Source organism: Hemitrygon akajei, chromosome 2, assembly GCF_048418815.1.
Source record: "Hemitrygon akajei chromosome 2, sHemAka1.3, whole genome shotgun sequence".
NCBI classification, from domain to species: domain Eukaryota; kingdom Metazoa; phylum Chordata; class Chondrichthyes; order Myliobatiformes; family Dasyatidae; genus Hemitrygon; species Hemitrygon akajei.
This window is the reverse complement of record NC_133125.1, coordinates 11,449,275-11,461,756: the sequence shown is the minus strand read 5'-3', so window position 1 is coordinate 11,461,756 and position 12,482 is coordinate 11,449,275. Positions and strand designations below refer to the sequence as shown.

The following is a 12,482-nucleotide window of genomic DNA, read 5'->3' as shown; positions in this document are numbered from 1 at the left end:
TAATTATCTTTTGTATATATGAAATGAATGATCCAATTTAAAATTCTGCTGTTTTTAATATCTACTCCATTAAAACACAGTCTATTGTTTTATTTATGGCTGTTTCGCCTCAGGGCTATTTCTTCACTCCCATTCTACCCAGAATTTGTTCACTGTGGAAGTATTAGTGGTGAAGTTGAGTTGCCTTATTTAATGCGAGCATTCACAGATTGCTGGACACATGGCACCACTTCACAATTAGCCTTGTGAAACTTACATCTCACCCTTAACTCCCATGAGATTTTCAACAAGTTGCTACATTCAAAAAGAGCAAGCAATTAAGATGAGCTAACTTGTCTTCTTTAGCTACCATTTATGTGAGAAGGCAGCGTGAATGGAAGCAGCGACGATGCCAGATCCAATCAAAGATGTATTTGTTCATCCTTTGTGTCTTTTTTATGATCGCAAGTCATTGCTGGAGACTAAGAACATCAAGTATTGCAGGACTAGTCCAACAGTGAGTTGCTTAATAGTGATGGATCTGGACTTAGTGCATATCATTGGTGTGTTGTGGCTTGGACTAGTTATGTACCATTATGCCGCAATGCTGCGCAGTGTGAGTGGTTGTCTATGACATTTTTGTTGCGATAACAAGACATTGGTAATATACTACAGTGCAAATCCGGTTCATTGGCAAGACTGGTGGCGAGGGAGTTGTGTTGTGGCGAGGACTTGGCTTTTGCCGTGGGGTTGCCTGTTGCAGTCAGCCAGGAGAGGAGGTGGTGTGGGAGAGCACAGACGCCTCTGTTGGCATGCTGGAATTCGTACTGGCTTAGCGGCTGGCCCCTCCCATCAGTGCTGCTCTCCAGTGATTGCTCGGTGCTGCCCCCTGGTGTTCGTTCAGTGGAAGAATGAGCTGGCCCAGGATAACTTACCATCATTCTAGAGTCATGCCACTCAGGGACTTGTCTATCTAATTTTTTCTTTGTGACTGTTTTTCTGCAATCATATGATTTTTGTGCAGGCTATGTGCAGGCTGCTGTCCACCGACGGTAATGTGTTTTGCACCTGTGGAGAAAACCTGTTTCACCAGAAAATATTTACGTATGGTTGAATAATTACAAAACTTAGACTTGAAAATACCATCAGTGGCCACTTTCCGAGGTAAATGAATGGAACAGGGTGTGGACTTCTGCTGCTGTATTCCATCTATGCTAATGGTTGATATGCTATGTGTTCAGAGATGCTCTTCTACACACCACTGTTGTAACGCGTGGCTATTTGAGTTACTGACGCCTTCCTGTCAGCTTGAACCAGTCTGGCCATTCGTTTCCGACCTATCTCATGAACAAGGCATTTTCGCCCATTGAAGTGCTGCTCACTAGATGGTTTTTATTGTTTTTCACACAACTGTCTGTGAGAGTTGTGAAATCTCAAGATTGTTGTGTGTGAAAATCCCAGATCAGCGGTTTCTGAGATATTCAAACCATACTGTATCGCGCCAACTATCATTCCGTGGTCAAAGCCACTTAGATCACATTTCTTCCCCATTCTGATGTTTGGTTTGGCCAACAACTGACCCTTTTGACCACATCCGCATGTTTTTATGCAATGAGTTTCTGTTACATGATTGGCTGATTAGGTATTTTCCAGTGGCCCAATCAGAGGAGGTTTCTTGCAGGTTGGCTGCGCTCATTTAAAAGGAGAGCTACGCAGACATTCGGTGTCATTCCAGCGGCCCAATCAGCGGTAGGAACAGAGCAGAGAGGAGTAAGTAAAAGTACAGAAAGGACAAGCAGAGCGGCCATTGTTGGGAGTGGGCCAGTGGTGAGGGGTTACTACATCTGTGCGGTACATCCAGCTGCAGCTCCTTGAAATGATCCGGAGCAGCAGCTGGATGACCTTTGGCTTGTACAGGAGAGTGAGGAGATTATCGATTGAGTTACAGGGAAGTTATCACCCTTAAGTTACAAGAGGTAGGTAGCTGGGTGACTTTCAGGAGAAGGAATGGGAAGGTGAATAGGCAGTTAGTGACCATAAGGCATAGCAGCAGAATTAGGCCATTTGGCCCATTGAGTCTGCTCTGCCATTTCATCATGGTTGATCCTTTTTACCCCTCCTCAGCCCCATGTCCTGGCCTTCTCCCTGTAGCCTTTGATGTGTGTCCAGTCAAGATTCTATCAAGCTCTGCCTTAAATACACCCAATTACCTAGCCTTCACAGCTGCCCATGGTAACAAATTCCACAAATTCACCACCCTCTGACTAAAGAAATTTCTCCACATCTCTGTTTTAAATGGATGCCCCTCTATCCTGAGGCTGTCTTTTCCTAGACACCCCACCATGGGAAACAATTTTTCCACATCTAATCCGTCTAGGCCTTTCAATGTTCGAACAGCTTCAATGAGATCCCCCTCATCTTTCTGAATTCCAGCAAGTACATTCCCAGAGCCATAGTATGTTCCTTTTACAATAACCTTTTCATTCCCAGAATCATCCTCGTGAACCTCCTCTGAACACTCTGCAATGCCAGCACATCTTTTCTTAGATGAGGAGCCTAAAACTGTTCACAATTAATAAAGTGGTCACTGAGAGTAGAATACAGCACTGAACAGGCCCTTTGGCCCATGATGTACTGCCAACCTTTAAAACTAACTCTTCCCTTCCACATAGCTCTCCATTTTCCTATCATCTATGTATCTATCTAAAAGTTTCTTAAACGTCCCAGATGTATCTGCCTCAACACTTTCATCCCAGTCAGTGTGTTCCACGTGCACATCACTCTCTGGCCTCCAGAGCTGTAAAAAAAACCACCTTTGATATTCCCAGTACTTTCTTCCAATTGCCTTAAAATTATGCACGCTTCTATTTGTTACTTCCATTCTGTGAAAATGTCTCTGCCTATCCACTTTTGTCATCTTAAAAGGATCCTAAGAATGAGACCCTAACACTACATCTTTGTAGGTTTCACTTTTTCCTGTTCCCAATTCTGGTTCCCTTCTCACTTCCTCCCTTTGATGTCCTTCTTCCTTCCTTTTCTCCCATGGTCCACTGGTCTCTCTCTTCAGGTTCCTTCTTCTGAGGCCCTTAACCTGTCATTGTCCTGCGGGCCTCTGTTGTCAAGCGTTGGGCTTCTAGGTTTCTTCAGCATGTGTACTTACTAATTATTATCTTAACTAAAGCCATTAAGTTCTTGTGCTTTTGGTTAAATCTTGTCAAGTGAATTATGACTGGCATGGGTTTCCTGCGTTCTGTGATTTTCTAAAGGGGACTCTCGATTAGTGCTGGAGCAGAGTCCTTGTGTTTGTGGAGAATGATTTGTTTCATGTGTCGCTTTGTTGCGCTTCCAATGCTTTGTTGGTATTTCTATGTCTAACCTCTTGTTTTATTCTCTGCATGGGTAGTCTGCCATATCCCCTGCATCTGGGTTGAGTCATTGCCAGTGTTCATCGTGACAGATTCCTCCGCACCTGGGACCACTGTGACATTTACCTTTTCCACTTAGTACACCCCCCAGCTCTCTAATTCTTGGAGGAAACTATAGAGGGGATGTTGGTGGTAAGTTTTTCTTTACACAGAGTGCAATGGGTGCGTGTAACACTCTGCTAGGGGTAGTGGTAGAGGCAGATACAATAGGGGCATTTAAATGACTCTTAGATAGGGACATGGATGATAGAAAAAAATAGTGGGCTATATAGGGGGGAAGGGTTAGAGTGATCTTAGAGTCGGTTAAAAGGTCAACACAACATCATGGGCTGAAGTGCCTGTACTGAGTTGTAATGTTCTATGTTCTACAATCTTTACAGTACATTATCGACATTAAATGCCACAGAATGACTATATGGCTGGCACGATAGTAGTGTTTAATGCATGCCTTTACAGAGCCAGCTTTAAGATTGGAGTTCAGTTCCTGCTGCTGCCTGTACGAGGTTTGCATGTCTCCCTGTGACTGGGTGGGTTTCCTCTGGGTTTGCTTTGGTTCCTCCCACATTCCAAAGATGTACAGGTTGAGGTTAGTGAGTTGAGGCTTGCTACGATGGTGCCAGAAGTGTGGGGACACTCGCGGGCTGCCTAGCACAATCCTTGCGGATTTGATTCAGAGCAGACGATGCATTTCACTGTACATTTCGACATCCACTGTACGTTTCAATATATGCCTAAGACCAACTGCGTTACCCTGCAGTGTTCTGTCGGTGGAATAACAAGCTGGGTTGTATTCCTGTGTGGCTGAGTAATAATTAAACTTGAACTTGATCTCAACATTAAAAATAAATCCAGTTCGATATCACTGACATACAGTACTGTACAAAGTTTTAGGCATGTGTACAGAGGAACTGTGCTTAAGATTTCGGACAGTACTGTAGTATTTTTATGCATTGCATTGTACTGCTGACCCCCCAAAAAAAAACAAATTTCATGACGTACGTGAATAATGATGAACCTGATTCTGATATGACTCTCTATTGTGGACTGCGAGTGGGAAGGGAGCAGGGAGAGAGGAATCATGGTTGGGAAAAGGGGAAGAAACAGAAAGATGCTCTGTAATGATCAATACACCAATTGTTTGTGATCAAATGACCTTGCCTGGTGTCTCAGGGCTGGGTGTGTCTGCACCCACACTTGGCACTCCTTCTCTGCCACCCGTCCCACACCCTTCTCTCGGTGCTCCAACCTCACCATTCCCAGCATCTTGTGCTCCTGTCAGATTTACAAACTTGCTCTCCGCTCCACATTGACAAATGCAGAAGTGTGCAATAGTCCTGGGCACCCTAGCCATACACAAGTGTCTAAGACTTTTGCACAGCACTGTACATGTGACAAATAAAGCTAATAAAGTGGGTCTTTATGCTTACAAAAACGTATGCTTAATGCCGATGTCACAAACATTGGAGTTCCTGCAACTAAAAGTACAAATTATAAATTACCCAGGCTATAGAATGCAAAGGAATAATACTACAGGCTGAGGGAGAAGTCTTTATGCTCCTGAGAATGTAGGGATCAGTGGTTCTGTCCTTGTTGCATAACATACAGATCCATATACTCCGCAGGAATTATACAGATCTTCCATTGCCTCATCTTTTACAGTCATATTCCAATGTTTCCCTATGGTATAAAACCACAAAAAACACAGTGGAATTTAAACACTGCTGAGAAATATTATGATGGATTTAATTCAAACATATTCACTGTGCCTTCTTTATACCCAGTTTCTCTATATTAAGACAACTGCAGCTAATATTATTTTGTGTCTGTATGTGCCTGATTGTAACTATATGTGCTATGTGTGACTGTATGTACTGTGTTTTGCACCTTGGTCCCAAAGAAATGATGTCTCGTTTAGCTACATACATGTGTATGGTTGAATGACAATAAACTTGAACTTGAAACATAATAAATTTCAACAATGCACAATTCACTGAACAATCATGGCTGGCCCAATATCTTCTTGGGAGCATCGGCAAAGGAATATGAATCATGTTTAACAGTCCTGACACTGGGAGGCTCCATGGCATATTTCACTGCCAACAATAACACCTGTCTCTTCCAGTGAAATGTAATTATTTCGAGCAGAATGTGAAGAAATTTTACTGTGGCACTGCGTGAAGCATGAAGGTGAGATACTGCAGCTAAATAACTTCAAGTCCTGCGCATTTTGCAAATAAATATGCTACTCATCACTGAACTGTTGTTCTATCTCTTATTTGTGTGGTCTTTATATTGTAGTCCATTAATTGTGTCATCACTGGCCAAGAGTGCCTCAGGGCATATAGACATAAGGAGTTTAGAGCAGGGGTTCTCAACCTGGGGTCCACAGACCCTCGGTTAAAGATAAGGGTCCATGGAATAAAAAGATTGAAAAGGGTTTCACAGTTGACTATTGTGTTCATTTCTGGTCGCCTCATTATAGGAAGGATGAAGACACTTTAGTTTAAAGTAAATGTATTATCGAAGTACGTACTGTATATGTCACCATATACAATGTTGAGATCCATTTTCTTGTGGGCATTCACAGTAGAACACCAAAATACAACAGATTAAATGAAAAACTACACAAGTAAACAAAGACTGACAACCAACCAATGTAAAAAAAGACAAACTGCAAATAATAATTAAATAGATAGATAGATGTATAAAGCTGGGAAGTTGAGTTGTAGACTCATTATGGAAGTGAGTCCATAAGTTTTAGAAACGGTTCTGAATTGAGAAGAATGAGGTTATCCATACCTATTCAGAAGCCTGATGGTTGAAGGGTCATAACTGCTCCTGAATCTAGTGATGTGGGACCTCCTGCCCAATGGCAGCAGCAAGAAGCAAGCATGATCTGCATGGTGGGGCTCCAAAGAGGATGCAGAACAGATTTGCTAATTTGCTGTCTGGATCAGAGAGCATGTCTTATAGGGAGAGCTTCAGCAAGCTACGGGAAAAGTACCAACATCCTTTTCCTGCTATGGTTCACAGCTACTGCACATGGAGAGATAAACACGTCAATGGCCGTAAGGGCCATTTTGATGGCCTCTACCATCTGGAGACTGTAAACTCTGCAAGTCTCCTTTTAGCAGCCAGTAGGGAGTACTCATCCATTTGTTTGAAAGCATTGTTCTGAGGTACCCCCCCGCCCCACCCACCACTTCAACATTTATCAGCTAAATGGAGTGAGAACCTGCAAGAGAGTCATTAGCCTGACAATGATACTGTCTCATAGGAAATAAATAGGCCGATTTGTCCCTGCAGGATATTCTTCTCGTTAATAATATTGTGTTTCATCTGATCTCAGTCTCAGCTCCAAAAATCTCTCCGTCCCAGCCAGGAATAAATTCAGTGACTCAGCCTCCTCAACTCACTGGGGGTTCCAAACATGCAACGATCTTTGGAAAGAAAAAAAATCATCCACAAAATGTGTGACATTGGTTTCAGAGCTCTGCCATCTGGCTCCAGATCTGTTTTATGGAGGGGACCATCCTCTCAGCTTTGCTCAATCAAGCCCTTTTAAAGTCACATATACTTCAATATGGGTAGCACGATGGAGATATGCCTCTACCAAAGGAGGTGTAAGGCACTCATTCCCTCTGCCAGCCTGTAGGTCACCCTTGGGCCAGGTGCAGTACCTGCTTAGCACCCCCCACCCGATCAGAGTCACGTGAAGCCGTGGGAGCAGGTAGTGGATGGTCGTATGAGCAGCTGGTGCATATCACTAGTCCTGGTTATGTGACCATGATGCCAGGCAGACAATCTCTGAAGAGTATTGATAATAGCTGGGGTAACCTGTCGTGTAAAGACACTACCCAGAAAAATACAATGGCAAACCACTTCTGTAGAAAAATTTGCCAAGAAAGACCATGATTGTCCATGTCATATGACACAGCTCATAATGATGAGGATGATACTTCAATAAGGTAACTGTTTTTATAAACTCCAGTGAGTACATTTTCAGTCTCAAAGTTTTGTGAAAGGGCGACCTCATCACTAGACCATAAGACATTGGAGTAGAATTAAGTTTTCCATCATGGCTGCTTTATTTTTCCTCTCAAACTCATTCTCCTGCCTTCTCCCCATAATCTTCAATGCCCTTACTATTCAAGAACATATCACCATCCACTTTAAATATACCCAATGACTTGGCCTCCACAGCCATCTGTGGCAATGAATTCCACAGGTTCACCACCCTCTGGTAAAGAAATTCACCAGAGTTCTCTCTGTTCTGAAGGGACATCCTGATATTCTGAGGCTGTGCTCTCTGGTCCTAGACTCTCCCACTAATAGAAATGTCCTGCCTATCTAAGCCCTTTAAATTTGATGTTTTCAATGAGACTTCTCCCCCTCTCCTATTCTTTTAAACTCCAGCAAGTACTGACCCAGAACTAAGAGACACTCCTCATTTGCTAACCCTTTCATTACCGGAATCATTCTTGTGAACTTCCTCTGTATCTTTTCCAATGCCAGCACATCCTTTCTTAGATAAGGAGCCAAAAACTGCTCACAATACTCCAAATGCAGTCTGTCTAATGCCTTATAAATCCTCAGTATTATATCCTTGCTCCTCTAGAAATGAATGCTAATATTGCAATTGCCTTGCTTACTAATGACTCAATGTGCAAATTAATCTTTAAAGAATCCTGCACTGGGACTCCAAGTCCCTGTACCTCTGATCTCTGAATTTGCTTGCCATTTAGATAATAGTGTTATGTCTTTATTCCTTCTACTAAAGTGCAAGACCATACACTTCCCTGCATTGTATTCTATCAGCCATATCTTTGTCCGTTCTCCCAATCTGTTTAAGTCCTACAGCACACTTTCTGCTTCCTCAACACCACCTGCCCCTCCACCTATCTTAGTGCAATCCACAAACATGGCCACAAAGCCATCAATTCCATGATCCAGATCAACGGTCCCAATACCAAACCCTGCGGAACACCATTAGTGATCTGCAGTCAACCAGGAAAGGCCCTTTTTATTCCCACTTTCTGCCTCTTGCAGTCACCTAATCTTCTATCCATGATTGTACCTTTCCTGTAATTACATGGGATCTTATCTCGGTTAGCAGCATCATGTGTGGCACTTAGTGAAAGTCCAAGTTGGGGTTAGCAACCTGGAGTCCACAGACCCCTCGGTTAGTGATAGGGGTCCATGGCATAAAAAAGGTTGGGAACCCATGTTCCAAGTAAACAACATTCACTAACTCTCCTTTGTCTATCCTGTTATTTCTGCACTGAATTCCTACTCTTCCAAAGCGAATACATTTTTATTAGAGAAAAATAAGAAGATAGTATTCCATATATGGTTCATCCAATGTTCTGTTCAATTCTAGCTTGATTTTCCTAATCTTTACTTGCATCACCCCTTCCTATTATTCAATCAGCTGCATGTCCATCTTGGCTACTTGTAAGCAGAATATAAGCAAAGACATTTAATCCCCATTGGAACAAAAGAAAGGGCATAATTTTGTGAAAACATCATCAAAATCATAAAAAAATGAATAAAGAAAACAAGGAAGAACCAATTTGATGCTATGTGCTATTTATTGGACAATAGCTGTTAACCACAGTGAGGAAAATTAGTTCTGATGAAGGGTCTTGGCCCAAAACATTATCTGTTTACTCTTTTCCATAGATGTTGACTGTGCTGCTGAGTTCCTTCAGCATTTTGTGTGTGTAGCAAAGAAAATTAGTTATGTTTCTGAAAATTCTTGAGGTGAATCTAAACTTGCTCTTTTCACAATGATCAGGAAGGTTCTTCCCTCTGGGATTTTTTAGCCAATGGAATTCAACAAGGTGTTTATAGAGTAACACACACAAAATGCTGGAGGAACTGAATAGGTCAGGCAGCGTCTATGGAGAGGAATAAGCAGTTGAGAATTTGGGCTAAGACCTTTCATCAACACTGGAAAGGAAGGGGGAAGAAGCCAGAATAAGAAGGTGGGGGGTGTGGGGGGGGGGGGGGGGTGACAGGAGAGGAAGGCGTACAAGCTCGCAGATGACAGGTGAAGCAACACCAGTGCAGTCATCAGTCAGAATCAGAATCTCTTTACTGCCAGAATGTGAAACTCACCAGAATTAGTTATGGATCGGTGTCAAGCATTTAACAGACAACACAATAGCAACCAACATTTTCCAAGACAATAGCGCAAACAGCCATGAGTTATCAAAAATTAGCAGAACGGTCACACAAACGTTATCACTGAAGGCATGGAACTTGGACTGTTCCATGTAGCTAATGAAAAGCAACCATAGCTGGTGCCCATGTGCATGTCCATGGCTCCACCTTGGCTTTGGAGAAGGCGGGAGGAGCCGAAAGAGAAATTGTTGAGTGTGAGGACCAATTCCGCCAGATGATGGAGGGTGGTGGTGGAGGGGTACTGGCTAGGTCTGTTATCTAGAAAGAAGTAGAGAGCATTAAGGCCTTCCTGATGGAGGATAGAAGGGACTGGACATTCATAGTGAGAATGAGATCAGAAAACTGAAAGTATTTGAAAAGATGTTTATAGATCTCTGATTTAAAATAAGCAGCCAAATTTTGGTGCCAGTTCCATAATTGTGCCTTAGCAAATGTGATGCTTAGTTTAGTAAATTGTACTATCTGCGCAATGTCAGAACTTGAAAGACAGCTAATCTGAAGCAGATGCTCATAGCATTCTGACCATTACTATATTACCTGTGAAGACAAGACACCCAATGGGTGAGTTATCTAAACAAGTTCTTACTCATCTCTTCCATTGATCTGGGTGATTATTAATGATCACAGAGTGCTAATTACAGAGGGACAGGAAATTCTCTGATTATAATTTCACCTCTTAAACATCTCATTTTTCAGTTCAATTGGCTTGCAAAATAGCTGCCATGCTTACTTAAGCACAGCTACTTCCCTTATCTGAAAGATTTCTGTACGTGTCTTAAAGGCACACAAATGAGAGGAAACTGGAGGGATATGGACATTGTGAAGGCATAAAGGATTAGTTTAGATGGCCATTTGACTACTAGTTTATTTGGTTTGGTGCAACGTTGTGGGCCAAAGGGCTTGTTCCTATGCTGTACGTTTCTATGTTCTGTGTTCTATGTTTCGTAGTGATACACTACGCTGGGTTTCCAGCTAAGTGTGAATTTCTTTTCACACAGAAGGAACTGGCAAAATCTGGGAAGGTTGGAACCTTGCAGTATGATCTGTGCTGATTCAAGGCCAAGCATCTCATTTAGATCAGAGGCATTCACGGGGTGGGGGGCAAAGGAACAACAGCTGGCAAAACAGATCAAAAACTGAGAACCTACTGTGAAGGAGACAAGTGTTATGTTATTGAACAGAATACGCTAGGGAAGGAAGAGGTAGAAGAGTCCTGCCTGGTACCTTGTGAGTGCTGCTTAAAATAGTACAAGTACAATAATCACCAAGATATGTGAGAACTGTGGTAAAACATGAAAAAGCAGAAACAATTTGACCTCATAGTTCATATACGATGTATAATAAATTGAATTCACTGCACAATTTATGATACTTTAAAAATTAATATATACTTTATAAATTAAATAATAATCTTTAAAAGCAGAATGAGTTAAAGAAAATAGAATCCATAAATACAAGAATTAGTAGGTGCACAATACATCTGATACTCGCGAAAGCAGGGATTTCCAGCCATTTTTATGCCACTAACCCCTACCATTAACCGAGAGGTCTGTGGACCCCAAGTTGGGAACGCCTGGTTTAAAGGAAGGTAAGTCGTTCAGCTCAGCGACCCCCCCACCCCCCCCACCCCATCCCCAATCCAGATCCCGAGTGCCCTTACCTGCAACATAGATCGTTCTGAAGTACTTGGACTCTGTGGAGTTCAGGTTAAAATGGGAATCAGCCCAGCAGACAGACAGCAGAGCAAGTAACAGCAGAGAAGTCATTGTTGAGGCTGCAGAGATTCACTTCACTGTGGGAAAAACTGAAAGTATTTGGGTTAATTGAATAAATGAGCAGAGATCCCGGCAGCTGCAAATTGAGTTGAACCCTACTGCAGTCAAATAAGCATTATCCTACTCCACAGTAAAATTTGACTGGTTAAGTAATAACATGAAGCACGGATTGTAACAAAAGTCTGATTTTTGTAAGATTAACAAAATTCATGCATAAATTACAGAAAGAAAAAAAAAAGCAGCTGAGACCCAGTTGCTGCGTTATTTAAGAAGAGCCGTGCTATAGAGTCAAGTAGAAACAGTCTTTTGTGTATTAGTTACGTTATTGCACACAATATTTTCAAACGACATCCATTTCATATAGATCACTTTTGGCTAAAAAACCCCAGAGTTAAAAGGATGATGAAAAGTGCAATGAACAGTTCAGCAGAGTAATCAGTAACACGTTCAGAACTGCAGGAAATCCTTTGCAGCATTTTAGTTCATCCCTTCAGACAGAGCCAAAACATGAAGCTAAAACTCTTGAAGTCTACTTACCATTTTAACCAGTGCTATCACTTGGGGTATCAATGTAGAAGAAGATGAGGAAACTAGGTTAGAGTGGACAGTGCTTGCACTGCAGTCATACAGATTGATTTTTCATTCATTTTTAACCTCGAATGCTGACGCACAAACTCATTGTGCCAGGTAGCATGTCCGCAGTCAGCAAGCTGTATGCAGCAGAGGGGCACAAGCAGGCTCTCTGTACAGCCACTAGATTTAAGCTGAATGCCAGCGTAGCTATACAGGGTACTAAGAAAGACTTCGGGAATACTGCATTGCAATGAACAGACTGCAACAAAATAAGGCAGATTCCATTTATGACTCGTTCTTACAGCAGTTGCAGGGTACTTTGTCTGTCCCTGCTGCTGTTCTTGTGCTGCTGAACAAGAGAATGACAGGCAATAATATGGAAATACATAAGCATGTGCTGCAGTCCACATGGACCGAACCACGCCATTAAAGACATTGTTAAAATGGAACAACACTCATTTTACAAGGTCAAAGTGCATTAAAGAAAGATCCTAAAACTCCATCAATCTCTCCACTGCCTGTTATGCCGCTGGTGTTTAGGGCA

General features: G+C 42.2%; 1 protein-coding gene across 3 annotated transcripts in view; it reads right to left on the bottom strand.

The window, feature by feature from the left end:
* The window catches only part of LOC140739075 (hyaluronan and proteoglycan link protein 1-like), a 117,762-nt gene that overhangs the window by 47,016 nt on the left and 58,264 nt on the right, over positions 1-12,482 (bottom strand). For 2 of the 3 annotated variants that reach the window (XM_073067031.1, XM_073067025.1), the window contains one exon: positions 11,251-11,394. In XM_073067031.1, coding sequence (XP_072923132.1) covers positions 11,251-11,356 — 106 coding nt within the window. In that variant the 5' untranslated portion in view covers positions 11,357-11,394. Of the gene's footprint in view, positions 1-11,250; positions 11,395-11,902; positions 12,188-12,482 lie in introns of those variants that run through there. The other variant, XM_073067028.1, reaches the window with a different exon arrangement.